The sequence below is a fragment of the Lagopus leucura genome, unplaced genomic scaffold (genome assembly GCF_019238085.1).
Source record: "Lagopus leucura isolate 7727_CA_CO unplaced genomic scaffold, USGS_WTPT01 Super-Scaffold_100004, whole genome shotgun sequence".
In the NCBI taxonomy this organism is placed as follows: domain Eukaryota; kingdom Metazoa; phylum Chordata; class Aves; order Galliformes; family Phasianidae; genus Lagopus; species Lagopus leucura.
In genome coordinates this window covers 48918997-48934125 of record NW_024962264.1, presented here as the reverse complement: position 1 = coordinate 48934125, position 15129 = coordinate 48918997, and the positions used below count along the sequence as shown (strand labels likewise).

The following is a 15129-nucleotide window of genomic DNA, read 5'->3' as shown; positions in this document are numbered from 1 at the left end:
AGTGCTGCAGGTTTTCATCTGCACTAACATCTCCTCTCTGGGACAACAGGAATGCTAACTAACTGCACCCCATACACCACCTTGCAGTGAGATGCGTGTTAGTTCAGGCTGCAATTCAAAATGATGCGTGTCCTTCTATGTGGCCAGACTTCATATTTATTAGTACTTGAACTACAGATTTCATCTATTACTATAAGTTGAATGAATTTTAGTTCCACTGGAGGACACCAAAAAATAAAGAAGTTAATCACCCTTCAGCATAGCATTCTTCAGTCTCCTGACTGGAGATAGTGATGTTTCTTCAGCCTCATCTCTAACCCTGTGTACACGGAACACTGCAGAGAGAGAGCTCTGAACTCCATGCAGTGCTTTGACATGACCCCTTGAGGCAAAATGTGTTATCTTCATTAAAATCTGTCAGAGGGAGTGAAGGCTTCTTAGGAGCTTCATGAATCTTCTTGAGTCAGGGAAAACAGACCTTTAATTGAGTTGCAAGTGCATAGCATCTGCAGTGTTTTTATTGAGAATAGATACAAAAAAAAAATCATAAAAACTTGAGGGTTTCTATGAATAGACCCTTACACCACAGCTGTCTGCCATTTTCAGATAAAAGCAATATCTAGAGCTTTTACATATAATACTGGGTGGAATTTGCATGTCTGTTTCCCCAAAGCACAGTACTGTTCAACAGTATTGTTTCATAATCCACTCAGACTTTGGTTTGCCAATCCTTATATAATTCAAGTTATGTTCCAGCAGCCCTCTCTAGTCATACTTACAGTCAAGTTTTGCTCCTAGGAGTGAGACAACGCATGTTCCTGTCTGAAAGCACACTTGATCTTTTAATTTATGCTAAGCGAATGGTCTGTGTTTAATGTTAGGAGAAATTTTAAACATCATTTGGCATCCAGCGTAGATAAAAGTACAGTTTAACAACAGGTTGGTTGGTCAGGATTAAAGGCAGCTCACGTTTTCTCTAAAGAGGAGTTTATTCTAGTTTATGCTAAGCAAGGTTCTGTTAAGCACATTAATAGGTTTTACGCTTGCAAAATCAAGTCTGCAAGCCATATGCTCATTTAATGGTATATTTTTATTACAAAATTATGTAGTTTCACTTAAACTTGGTCATCTAGTAAGTGGGAGGAGCAGGCTGTGTTAAAACTTAGGAAATAATTTTAAGTTTGGTCCTCCTTGCTAGCTAGCTTATAGCAATGACAAATTTACCTTTCATAGGATTTTCTATGCTTGATGACACTCATAGGTTTTTTCCTTCATATGGTGAAGCCACCCCCTTACAGAAGCCAGAGATTATCTATTGGTGTTTGAAGATGTTAAAACTTAGCTAGGAACTGAGCAATATTTTAAAAACAGGTTAATTACCACTTATTGACTAATTTTTTTACCAGCTTCTTGTAATCAAGGCCATGTTGTTTATGTGGTGTCATTTACCAGTGCTACATACATACATATATATATATATATAATAGGCTGAGAGCGTCTTGTACTTGAGTATCTGAAGAAGAGTTGCCATTTGCTTTATGTAAGCTCTTTGGATTTCATGCAGAGATGTTGGTGCGGCTTTCAGTCTCTAAGTTAAATGCTTTCAGTCCAACACAAGAAGTCACTGCAGTGGTCTATGGAGGGCTGCTTTGGGAAAGGAGTGGGGCTAGACTTTGTTCTTGACAACTTTAAAACTGGGGCTTGATGTTTTTTGTATCTTTGCTAAGCTCAGTGAGAGATGGAAAATCAACAGGAAAAGAGAGGAAAAGGATATTTTCTGATACCAGTAGAAGAAAGCCCTTGATTTTCTGATGTTTTCCTTGCACTGTGATTGTGCAGCCCTTTCATGTATTTTTCACTGCAGTGTTTTTTACTTTTCAGTTGTTCATGAACTAATGAGAGAAGCAGCTTTGTCTACGTTTGAAAGCCATTAACAACAAAGCTTTCATGCGCAAGCACATGAGGTTAAGGGAGGAAATTATTGAGATGAATATGCCAGTTATCAACAATTTTGCCAACTCTGCAGTGATCTGGTGAACTGCCTATCTGTTTTCAGTGTGCTGCAGTTTATAGAACAATTTGGCATTGTCTTAAGAACAATGAAGTCAGTGTGTCCAGAACAGAAACAAAGTAAGGATGAAGCAAGATATGAAATTAATTTTTCAAGTAGCTGGACTTTTATCAGGTTCAGTAGGGGGACTTTGATTTTTTTTTTTTTTTTAAAGTTATTAAGTTAAAAAAATGGATTTTGCATTTTCCATTAGGAAATGTTAATGAAGATTCCAAGCTCAGTCAGTGCAGCTTAACAGCGGAACCTAATTTACCAACTTTTAGGAGCCTGGAGCATGCTAGGCAATGGCAACTGCAGGTGGTCAAAGGGATGTATATAACATAGGCAAAGTTCAAATACTAGTGCTATTTACCTTTACCTTGTGCAATAAAGATGCAGGTGTAAAACTCATTTCTCCAGAAAATTCTTTATTTAAGCAAAGCTCAATCTTAAAGTCTGAAGAAAAACATATTTCTTAGCTGTGGTTTGCAGACAGAATGGTTGAAAACATATTTTCCGGTGTTTCTTCAGAGCCTGACTGTGTTAGTATCTGGCCCAGATGTAGTTCTTATTCTTTGGTTTGAAAGAAGAGGTTGGTATCTCTTCTTTGGTTACTTGATAGGTTGTGCGTTTTCATCAGGTAACTAGGAAGCACGCAACTTCTCTGCTTACCTATCTTAGAGAAATACAGCAGAATTTAAAATGAAGTGGAAAGAATAGTCAGTGTCAAGCTAGGACATCTAATTGTATAGCTACCTCTTGCTTTCTCTCTTCTCTGAGCATCTATCTCCACTTTCCTTATATCATTATCACCACTCTTCAAGTTCTAGAGTGTTTGCAGAAGCTATTTGCTAGATGTATTAGATTTTGTTATCATTAATATTTGACACAAAATGTCTTTCTCTTGCAGCAGATATGGGAGAAGAGTTTGTCAGCATGCTCACTGAGCTGCTATTTGAATTACATGTGGCTGCAACTCCTGACAAACTGAACAAGGTTGGTGCTTGTCAGTGAGCTTGGGCAAAGAGGGTATCTTTGTTCTGGTCTGATGCAGAGCTGTAGCTAGCTCAGATCAGACAGTTCAGAAGACTGTAGTATGGGAGGGTGGGACTAAAAGTATAAATACTTTCATAGAAGGGCTGAGATTAGTGAGGAATACAGTTGAAATGCCCAACTAGTGCAGTAGGCCATGTTAGAAAATCTTGAAGAGGGATGTCTCAGCAAAACAAAGATCAGCAGACTTGGTCTTAGGCATGAAGAACAGTGGCAAAGTTCTGGAGCATGTTCCTGGAAGACTTCTCCAGACCTTCTCAGCTAGAGAGGAGCTTTAATCTCATCAAGCTTTAAAGCTCATCAAGCTTTAATCATCTAAAAACTAGATGGCTAGAAGCTAATTACATTAGTAATCACATTTTTGCACATTAAAGGTGATTCACCTGCTGGTCTTAGGTTCAGATGAATGTTTTTCTCTCTAGCTGCATAGATAGCTTACTGACAAGCAGTTTAGGCTTAGGTTGTTACGCATTTTAATTCAAATTTACCTTTGAAAAGGGAAATAATAAATTTCCTACTAACTGTAGAAGTCGTCTGGGGAGCTTGGATGCGACTTCAAAGTTTTTCCACTTTAATCTACTTTCATGCCTGGGAAGGTAGCAGGAAATACAGTGGTTTTCCTAATTATTTTTCTTTTAAGAATTTGGGATGACTCTCTTAACTCTCCAGGATTTTTGCCTTTATACCAACCTCTTCTTAATTTGGGAAAGTTATTTCCATGTAAATTCCTTTGAACAATCCCTCCTTAAGCTGAAATATTAATCATTTTGGAATATTCATAGGTATTAACACTAATTCTTTGTGTTGGCTAAGAACTTCATACCTGTACAGAATTTATACCTGGCTGATCCATCTTTACGTAGCCAGGAAAACTTCTCCCTACAATTTCTTGAAAACATATTTGACTAAATGCCATCCAGAGGCTTGATGTGTTTAAAACTTCTGAATGAAAAAAAAATAGTAATGATAATGCACTGTTAATTAATATTTAGGAACATTATTTGATATTGCCTATTTTAACTGTACTTTGGGGTTGGGTTCTTTGTTTGGCAGGCTAGGCAGAAAGCTCATGAGTGGCTGGAAGAAACCAGTTTATCCACCTCAGCAGACATAGAAGAGAAACTAAAAGAAAAACCTGGAGAACCTGATGAAGAAAAGACTGAAAAAGGAAAAGACAAAATTGACAACGATCAATCAGAAGCAAATAAAAGCAAAACTGTGGAGGTAAAATACCTTCAGAGAATAAGCTTAATTAAGCAAATGAGATTACTTCTTTATCTTATGTATTGGTACTATATGTTATTCTTATTTGTTAAACTCATTAAATTATTGAGAAAAATTAACACATAACTGCTCAGTGTAGACCCAACAGGAAATTAACTTAGAGAAATATTTTTCCTGGTGGTCTTTTCCCATCAGTAAATATCAAAGTACCAAATCCTCTGCTCATCATATTTTCTTCCTGTCTACATTTCTGGCTGTTTGCATGGATATAAACAACATGCAGTGAGCTGAGAGATTCTGTGGTGTAAATCTGAAGAACAGGGAAGGTCAAATGTCTGCAGTCATTAGGATCTCTTTCTCCCAGTCACAGTACACAGCAAAAATTCTTCAGCTTTATTTAAACTCATGAATAGCTCAAATCACAGACAGACCAAACAAATAATATTAATTAACAAGTGCTAATTCTCTTTATGAAAGATAACACTGAGGGCTAAATGTGTTTTGTTTATTTAGACAGCACTTCTTGTTGAGGTGGTTAATTGTGACTGAATATTTTATGCAAAGTTGCAACAATTTTAAATGTGGTTAGGATCTTCGTCAAGATTTTTTAATTGTAATAAAGCAATCATCTGCCATGGTTTCCTTACAGGGAAAGAAGAATCCAAAGAAAGAAATGGAGTTACATCTGCATATATTACAGATTTTTATGCGATTGCAAATTTCCAAATGGCACCAGCTTGTGAAAAGTTGTGATGCTAGAGTGCTAGGTAGACTTTTTTTATCATTGCTGACAAGGCATGCTGTTTTACTGGGAGTTTTATCAACTCCTAATCTGGAAATTCATCTGATGAATGACTCAGTACTCTAGGCTCAATAAAAAAGACATTGTGACTTATTCTACGGCAAAGGGATCTTTGTATTTGTTAGGAAAGACTTTTAAACGAGACATTTGTTCTGTCTGATTAGTTTTTCTTGGTCACCATACGGTCTGTATTTTTTAATCTGTGGGTATTTCATTTTTCAGTACCATTTCTGAGGATGGCTTTGTGGTGTGTGTGGTGGGACTTCTATCTGGGGAGGAAGAGAAGTATTCTGTGTTTCAAATTATCACACGTATATGTATGTATATTTATCAGTGCTATTATTGATTATATTGTTCTCTATTCTTAATTTAAGGAAATCTACATGCTGTCCATTGAAAGTCTGGCTGAGGTAACTGCTCGTTGTATAGAACAGCTTCATAAAGTAGCAGAATTAATTCTACATGGGCAGGAAGTAGAAAAGACAGCTCAAGATCAAGCAAAAGTACTGACAAAGTAAGTGTTATGTATTTCACATGTGATCTTTGACATTTGCTTGAAAATCATTAAGCTCTTTTGAGCTTTTGACACTTGAAGTCCAGTAAGTTCATGAATCAATAACTAACACTTGGCTTTAGGAGACGTTGGTGCTGTTTTTCCTCATAGTCAAGTCATGTAGGCTATCTATCAGTAACTTTGTAGTAATACACAACAGAAAATACATAAATTTAAGAAGTCAGTTTATGCAGAACTCAGAATTTGGATTTAAAGCTCTCTGTAGTGATAGATTTTGCTGATTTCAGTGAGTTTTGCTTGCCTCATAAGGATTGCACCCAAGAAGTAAGCACTTGAGTCCTAAGTAAAATATGTCAGCAAGCATTTGTCTTTAGGGCTAATACCCTCAGCAAAGTCCATTGAAATGCTTAAGTTCAAAACTAAGTACTCAAATAAGTGCTTTGCAGAATTAGAGCAGAAGTATGTTGCACTTCACAGGATGAGGTTTGATATTATATACTTGTGAATACTTAACAAAACAGTTAAAGATCTAGAATTAGAACTAGGTCTCCTTTTTCTCTTGTACTTTAACCACAAGTATACTTCCTCTTCTACTACAGAGTAGATGTTTTCTGTGGTTAGATAAGAATTTTCTCACTGTTCTCATTAAAGTTTGATTTATTTCTAACAGTATTTCTGGGAGTTGTGTTGCTGCAACCATCAGAAAAAACAACAGTAGAACTAAAAGCTTAGAATTTTAAAAGTCAAAACATTTCTTTATCAAAAAAAGCAGTGTTTAAGCCAACATGACAATATTTTGCTGCTGTAGTCAGCATTGAAATTTTCAGTGGAGGAATATGAAATTTATATCACGAGCAAAATGTACCCCGAGATATTTTAAAAATTACTAGAGGCAAAATTGCCATAGGAACAGTCCTGGCTTCCAAGGTGATGTTGGTGCCTGCATTAATTACAGGCTTTATATCTACTACCAGGAAAAGGTTGTAATTTTCTATTTGTCTCTCCCTTTTAAAAACAGTTTAACAAGTGCTATGTGCAATGAAGTTTCATCTTTATCAAAGAAGTTTTCTGATTCTTTAACAGCAGCTGGGGTAAGAAAACATTTTCTTTACCATTTGAGCTTTCATTAACACAGTTCACTTGTTAACATAGAAAGTATTACCAGTAAAAGGAGGGCACTAATTTCCTCAGATCAAGAACACAATGTTTTCCTAGCAGATTCCTAGAAATTTATAAGCCTTGATAGACTGCAGCATGTCCTCTGCCTTCTAAAATCTCTTTCTAGACACTATTCTCTATTTTCCCATAAGACAAAATAATCTCAATCTCATTAGAAAAATCTCTTTGGACTTCCATCTTAAACCCACTCTGTCTTATATCCCAAGAGAGGCCATTTGGGAGCACCCAGTTATCTGTGGCCATCTCTGTAGAAATGTCTTTTCTTTCCCTTTCCCAACCCTGTTGCCTTTGCTTTGCTTTCACTGACAAAAGGAATGCTGTTGTGAAGACACATGGGCAGACACTGCAGGGGAGCAGTGGGGGTCTTTTCAGGGCCCATAGTGCAGGCTCTGACTTACAAGATAAGGTATTTTAAAATGGACTGACTTCTGAGTGTTCTAACAGGATCCAGAGGCAAACATTTTGCTGATGCTGAAATTGTTCACAAAGATCAGAGAAGAATCCTGGCTCTCCTGATTACTCCAGGATAGGGTTAATATACATCAAAGGAAATTTCCACAGCAGTTCCATGAGCTCTTCCAGCACACCAGTGAAGAAGTTTTTTCAGTTATTTGTTGAGAAGATGATATCTTGGATTGCTTTTGTGCTGAATAATTTACATTCCTTCCCATTACCCTTGAAGAATCTGCTCATTTTGCAGTTTGGGATTGTGTTTTATCATTTTTTTGACACACTTGCAATAAATACATGCACAAACGAAAATAAATTTCACATGAAATATTAAGCTGGGACAACTTAGAAAATTGGAAACTGAAGCTGTTGTAAGAGTTACACTGGGTTTTGTGCTCATCAGCTCTCTACCCAGATTTTAGAACCTAATTGATCTTGTGCATATTTGTATGGACACAGGAAGAAATCAAGCACAAATATACTTCCTGCTGCCAACATACTCTCTAGAAGAAAGCTTTGTTTGGGCTGTCTGTTGATGTTTAAGAACTGTCACATCCCTGCAAGCTTCTAGAGCATGATGTTTTTATATGATTTGATAGTGAAGCACTGGAACAGGTTACTGAGATTGGTGGTGGATGCCTCATCCCTGGAGACATCCAAAGTCAGGCTGGATGGGGCTCTGAGCACCCTGATTGAGCTGAAAGTGTCTCTATTTATTACAGGGGAATTAGACTAGATGACCTTTAATGGTCCTTTCCAACTCGAACAATTCTATGTGGGCCTTCTGCTCCCCATGATCAGTCATGGAAGCAAGGAGCACCCATCACACAGGAATGTTCAACAAAATCTGCATCTTCCTGCATGTCCCAAGTGGCTTAGTTGTCTCCTTAAGCTGCCAGCAGCACTTGGTTTAACACATTCCAGTATATTGCAAAGTACATTGACGTGTGAGAGACAGAAATAGTTAGAAGAGAACACTTGTTGGTTTTTCTTCCAAACATAGTGCTGTCATAATTAGCTATGTCTTTATAATTCAGATTTTAGTTGTAGTGCTGGCTGTGCCCATACTCCATGATGTTGCAGTATTTCTAACAGTGCAGTAATGCAGAATTAAGAAATAGCACCTTCTCTTGCTATGTAATGTCTTTCAAACTTAAAGTTATTGATGCATGCAGTCAATAGTATTTGATACTGCTCTCTATCTGAAACAAAGTTTATTGACAGTGTACTACACAGTACCTTCTGTAATGGATTTCCTAATAACTGACAGTAAAATTGCTTTCCTTTTACCTAACCACCTTCCCTTTGTTCTGCAATGTCTGAGCTAAAATGAAGATTCGTCATGTTTCTGTAAATCTGTAATATGAAAGCCAGGAGGTTGTAAGGGGTCACCCTTCAGTTAAAATAATGGATGTTGTATTCTGTGTTCCAAGTAAGTCTGCTGTTTGGCATTAGAAGAAAGCTAATCTTCCTGGAGTTTAATGTCATTCTAATAAATACAGTGCGATACATAGAATGGTGAGAAGGAAAAAACTTTTGTCTTTATGAAAAGCAGAAGAGATGATGACTCTTGGGTTTCTAGGGCTTTGATTCTGTAGCCTCTAGTAACATCTCTGCTTCGTGTACCCATCCTCATTCCTGGCTGGTAATTGAGAAGAATGCTGTGTGTGCTGAGCCAGTCACACATGTTCACTGGCCAGCCTGTGTTATCACAGAATCACTCAGATTGGAAAAGACCTTAAAGATCATCGTGTCCAACCACAACCTAACCACGCTACTCTAACTTTAACAACCCTCTGCTAAATCGTGTCCTTGAGCACCACATCCAAATGGTTTTTAAACACATCCGGGGATGGTGACTCAACCACCTCCCTGGGGAGCCCTTGCACCATCTCCAGGCTGAGGGTCTGCTTCACCTGTTTCTCCTTCTGAAGGGGAACTGCTCTGGGCCTTTCACTTCCAAGCAACCACAGATTTTCGGGAACCATCTCAGAACAACCTTATCCTTCCAAACTTTACTTACCCTTGAAATCAGCCAGTGTCTAGAAAACATTGAGGGGGGGCATGAAAAGGGCACTGGTAATCAGATGGGAAGACAATGTAATCACATAAATCTCATATCCATAGGAAACCAAGCAATGTGAAACTCTGCATTACATGAAAAAGTAAAATCCTGTGTCTGTTTCAGTTCATTGTACTCAGTGATAGAAATGCGTGGGGGCTGCTGAGGTGTGTATGAAATGTAGGCACAGTAAAAGGGAATAATGTGATAAACAATCTGAATAAGAATCAAGGTGAAACAAGACCTTTCAAGAATCCATAAAAGCACCGTGCAGGTACCAATATATTTATGTTAAATGTATTCCTTGTCCTGACATTTCATTATATTTTTTGTCTTACAGAGCAATATGAAGGCAGAGATTCTTACCCCCATCATTGATAGTGTATTATTGGAGGTAAGTTGTCACCTTTCTCACACTAAGAATGCTCTAGTAAGATTATTTCAAAATGAAACAGTCACATTTATGTCTGAAGACAGAACTCTGTATAAAGTAATGATAATACCATTCTGGCTACTGAGTGCCAGCTCAGAAACCTCTTGTTTTTGTGTTCAATCTCTCCCACAAATACTGTAAGTAGTAATGCTGCATTTGTGAAGGTTCTTAAAAGCACGTGACCTTAAAGTGTGACTGACAGGCTGACAGCTTAAGTTCTGCAGCTTATTGGTCAGAGCACAACAGAAAGTTTGCAATGTGCTACTGAGCCTTCTTTAATTTATGCACAAGTTGCTAAGTCTGCCTCTAATTGCTCTTAACAATTGCTGTTAACAATTTCAAAACTTACAAAGTGTTTCTTGCTTACGGACAGTTTCAGTGTGTGCTTTTCTTTAAAGTTTGGGTTGCAGAAATGCGGCAGTTTCCTATCCATAGGCATTTAGATTTCTTCTCAGATTCACAGTCCAGCTGCATTGGTCAGCGCATGGATAACCACGTGTCAGGCATCAAAATGTTCATGAGTGATTTCTTCTATGATTCAATATGATTTATTTTTCACCAGAAAAGCACAGTGAGCAAAATGGGCCTCAATTTACCATGGAGAAAAGAGGTCAAGTGGGAGTAATATGCTCATAAAGTACTGAAACATGTACTGTCTACAGCATGAACTCTCTTCTATCAGCTAATCAGATCATATCTCTTTAAACAGACATACAAACAGTAGTGACTGCAGTTTGCTGTTCTGTATCTAATGTTACGTTCTTAAAAATAACAAAAAGGCTGTTTTAAAATAAGCAATTTTGCATAATTCAGTATCTTTAAGGAAAAAATGAATAAAACTATTAAAGATTACTAGAGATTCCTTATGTTATAGGGTAAATTTGCTGTTGCAGCTGACACATCTTTATATGCTCCAGGACTTGCAATGTCTGGGATATACCAGAATAGTGGAACAAGCTGTTTTGTACTTCTATAACCTCATTATTTATATAGAAACACCTATTAGTCCTGCCTGAGTTCATTAAGTATTACAAACTGCTGTGCTGTTCACTGTTTAGAAATTCTGTAAATACTAAGTGGTGTATTTAATAATATAATTTAATCATTATAATAATTAAAACTTTAATTTCAGTGACACTCTTCCACCTATACCAAATTTAAAATTAGTTCATTTGATGGAAGGAATAGTTGATTTGTATTTAAAAAGTCAGATCCACTTCTGAATAAAATGCCATGTTATTCTACTTACATTACAAACGAAACTCTCCAGGAGTTCAAACTGAGGGGAAATCAGATTTTTATGTAGCAATACAGGCCATGCTTATTTACTGTAAGCCATTGCAATGCATCATTTTTGTTATCTACGGATTCTAAAATCCTGTGGGAATACATATGCTAATAATGCATGATGCAGATCTAACAAAGACACTTTATTCTAAAACCACAGTGTAATTCCTGATATACATGACAAGTAAACTGATGTACCTCACTTTCTCTCCCCGTTAGGGCTGCAACAGTACTACTTATATTCAGGATGCTTTCCAGCTATTGCTTCCAGTGCTGCAAATTTCACATATCCAGACCAGTTTGAAAGCACGAGAGTGATGGTCTCCCAGCAGTTGTCACTTCTGGGCTTAACAGAGACCACAGACCTAATCCCTTTCATGTGTGCGGATGGAAGAGGTGGTATGGAAGATGTCTGGCCTCCAAGAGTCTTCTGAAAGCACACAATGTGGTTTTGCACATGCAATATCAAGCAACATCTTAAAACTCTTTCAGACTTTTAGACTTCAGAAACAGTTAGGAAAGTGAGTTATTTCTATTCCATCAAAGTATATACCCTTTGTATTAATTTAAATTGGATTAATGATTTATTGGTATTGGCATAAAAACAGATTCTAAATGTTGACCCTTGCGTTTGTACACAACATACGAAGCAAATTAGAATGCAAAGTTCTTTAAAACAATTCAGTCCAAATAATAATTTCCTTTGCTTGCTTCCTGTCAGTTAAAAATGTGTATTTCAAAAGGTGCTTTCAGTATTGAAGTTTAGTCAACATGAACAAATTACCATAGTGTTGCGCTTGTTAAATATTATTTACAGTAGTAAAGGATAACCTCGTATAATCTCACCACTTACATAACACTTTGTGTTCAAGGAGTTGCACAGTAATAGGCACTAACTTTGCTGAGTTAAAATTCTGGAGGATGCATACAGAATTATACTAATAAGAAATGGGGGTGAGGCAGAAATTTTACCTTTTAATTAATTGACAGTGGTTTATGAAACACCCTCCAAAATAATCTCCTGTCAGATGTGTTACCAGGTTACCATTTGGGGTTCTAATTTGGTGCTTAAATATTATGAACCTTTTTACCAAAAGGAGTTGCAAACACTGATGAGTCAGAAGTATCATTTTGGGGCACAACAGTGAAGTTGTGAAGAGAGGTGGTGAGGCAATTGCTGTGGGTATGTTGGAACAGTCACCCTTTTTTTGAGGCAGTGACTTGACAGTGCAGCTGAGCAGCAGGAATGCTGCAGAATAACGCTAACAGCTGTGATAACTTCACATGCTCTTAGCTTAAAATCCTGAGCTGTGAACCTCAGTGTCTCTTTAACCCAGTTTACCTCCAAAGACAGGAAGACCCTTCCAATATTTTATGTAGCCTGTTCTCCTGGATTTTTATTACATTTCTCACAACTGTTTTTTTTTTCCTCCCAATACACTCATGAATTGTATTGAAATATTTTTTAATTGTAGCTGACATCTGAATATGTTTAATCATAGCTGCATAGTTCATACGTTGTAAAAATAATGGAACAGAAGAAGTAATTTCCTGTTTGTTAGAAAGAGGAAACCATGTATCTGCTTTGCATACGGTGAGTCCACAGAAGAGATGACAGGAAGGTTTGTTTGTCTTATGCTGTTGGCCCTGATCTGCATTGTGACTGTAGGGAAGGATGAAGTTTTCACCATCCCTGCAGTCAGTTTGTTATGCAAAATGTATTTTCTGCCGCTCTGTAATTTTAAAACAGCTTTCTGGGAAAGTAGAAAGTGTACAGCCTTCAAATCCACTTGCATAGAATGTGCTTTAAAAAGTTCCAGGAGCAAAAGCAAGCAAACCCATTGGCAGCCGGAAAGGGAAAGAAAGTTTGACATTTATTGGTACTTATGCCATACTGAACAGCTGACTTCACTACAATGTGGTTGTTTTTTTTTAAAAAAAAAAAAAAGGACACTGGGAAATGTAACTGGTGAGCAGACTCAGCAGCCTGAGGTGGGATACAGCTCCCCCTAACCACGGTATCTGTGCTGCTTCCATCTGACTTTGCTTTATTTCTGGATTTGTGTTTTCAAATGAGATTTTTTTTAACTCGATGTTTCTCTGGCCTCTGCACTTTGAGAGGAATAAACATTCTCCTGTATGGTAGTACTGTCTGGTTGCTGGAAGAAACACGCATGCACGTATGTGACCAGGAGTGACTCCTGTATACACATGGGCCCAGATCAGCTCCTCAGTGTGGATTACTGAAGACCACATGCTTTCTCCATGTACTTGACCATGAGCAGTTTTCAGTTCTAAATATCTGGACACCAATTAAAACAGCAAGAATCTTGTAAAAAGTTCTTTTGTGTAAAGCATTTTTTCCTGTTCTGTGCTAGCAAGCAGAATATGAGATCTGGTTAAAAACTTGTTTATTTTTCAAACAAAGACTGTCAGGAAAGCCTGGTGTTTTCAGCTCTCAATCATTACAACTTGATTACAACAGTAATAGTAAAGTATTACTTTACTATTACTTTACTAAAAGTAAAGTAAGAGTAATTACAACAATTACTCTTACTTTAACTCGATCATAATCCTTTGTCAGGAAGCCTTGCTGCTGCTCTTGGAATAGAGCTCTGTGGCAGGTACCTGTAAGCACGGTATTACTGCCCAGGGAATCATCCAAGCGATGTACCAATAGCTCTTTTATACAGCTCCTGTACTGAGTTAATGTTTTCTGATAGAAATGATTTTAGTTACTTTTCCTTATGGAGCTTTTGTTTTCCTCTGAAATACAGTGCAGAATATATAGTGTTAAGCCTGCCAGAAAAATGTGATAACTAATAGTGGTGCTTTTTAGCGGGGGCTGAACAATACTGTATTAGAAGCCTCAGGGGATAATGTTTAAATGGTTGAGGGACATTCTTAAGACAAAGATTGCTTGTCTGAGCTATTCCTTGTGAGAGGTTTCGCTGTCTTGCTTAAATTATGTATGTACTGAATAAAGTTTTTTGCCCTGAAGTAAAAGGAGTTATAGAAATAACGTGTAGCATTGAGTGCTCACATCCATACAAGATAGGAACAGGACACAGTATAAACTTAGGGATACTCCGTGTGATCTCAGATTTATCCCAAGAGAACTGTAATGCTGAATCTTTAAATCAATTTTAGGCAAATACTATTTTATTAGAAAGCACTACATATATGTAACCAGAATATTTTATTTACATTGGCTTGTATATTTCCGTCAGTCAAATAAATCATTTGAGATACAGAACTGGGACAGCGTACCAAAAAGTGTTATAAAGAATAACGTGATGAGAAGTGTACTGAGTGAAGTATTTCTGATTTTGTGATGTACCTTTGGATTGACTGAGGGGATTTTATTGAGAGCCTGACAAAGACAGACGTTGCCATAAACTTTCATGGGAAATTCTTCCTTCTTTCACCTTTTTCCTAGTCGGAACAGTGAGTGTGCTCTGGCATTTGTTGAACTACTGGGTGTAGTCTGTTCATGTGTAAACATCTCTTCCCCGTGATTTGCTCCTACACTCCAGCATCCATTGCTTCAGACAGCCACCAAAGAACTGTCTCTTCTACTTCTTTCATGTTGCTTAGATCACCCACTGAAGCCCTTAACATCATTCTCTAAAATATGCCTTTATATACAAAATTACACTTATTACAACTTGACATCTTTTTAATGTCTCCAGTGTCACCCACTGGTCAGAATTCACAGTGATCTGAATGAGTCTGAAACCCCACAGTATTTTGAGTTACAAATACAGATTTTCATCCCTCCCCCCCCTTTTTTTTTCGGAATCAGAGAAGTGGTTTTTAGCACACAAGCAGTCACCCTGCTCATAGGATTATCTTCGAGACATTCTGCTTCTATCTCAAATGACAGCCCTGTCCTTTCTGTTAGTCTCAAAAGAATGTAAAGAGTGGAAAACTACTTTCCTGAGTTCTTTTAAAAACCATCTGAGAGCAAGGCTTAAAGTGACACCCTCAGCCAGTCTGACCTACTTTGAGATTCATAGTCTGACTGGAAAGCCCTCTGGACTTGACGCATTTTTTTCTGTTTCAGGTCAACCTT

At 37.4% G+C, this 15129-nt stretch overlaps 1 protein-coding gene across 8 annotated transcripts in view; it reads left to right on the top strand.

Moving 5' to 3' along the window:
- The window catches only part of FAM114A1 (family with sequence similarity 114 member A1), a 31883-nt gene extending 18487 nt beyond the window's left edge, over positions 1–13396 (top strand). For 4 of the 8 annotated variants that reach the window (XM_042871909.1, XM_042871905.1, XM_042871906.1 and 1 more), the window contains 6 exons: positions 2961–3046; positions 4157–4327; positions 5504–5643; positions 6662–6734; positions 9675–9728; positions 11274–13396. In XM_042871909.1, the coding sequence (XP_042727843.1) occupies positions 2961–3046; positions 4157–4327; positions 5504–5643; positions 6662–6734; positions 9675–9728; positions 11274–11372 (623 nt within the window). In that variant the 3' untranslated portion in view covers positions 11373–13396. The remainder of the gene's footprint in view (positions 1–2960; positions 3047–4156; positions 4328–5503; positions 5644–6661; positions 6735–9674; positions 9729–11273) is intronic. The other 4 variants (XM_042871910.1, XM_042871908.1, XM_042871912.1 and 1 more) reach the window with 2 other exon arrangements.
- Positions 13397–15129: the final 1733 nt, after the last annotated feature.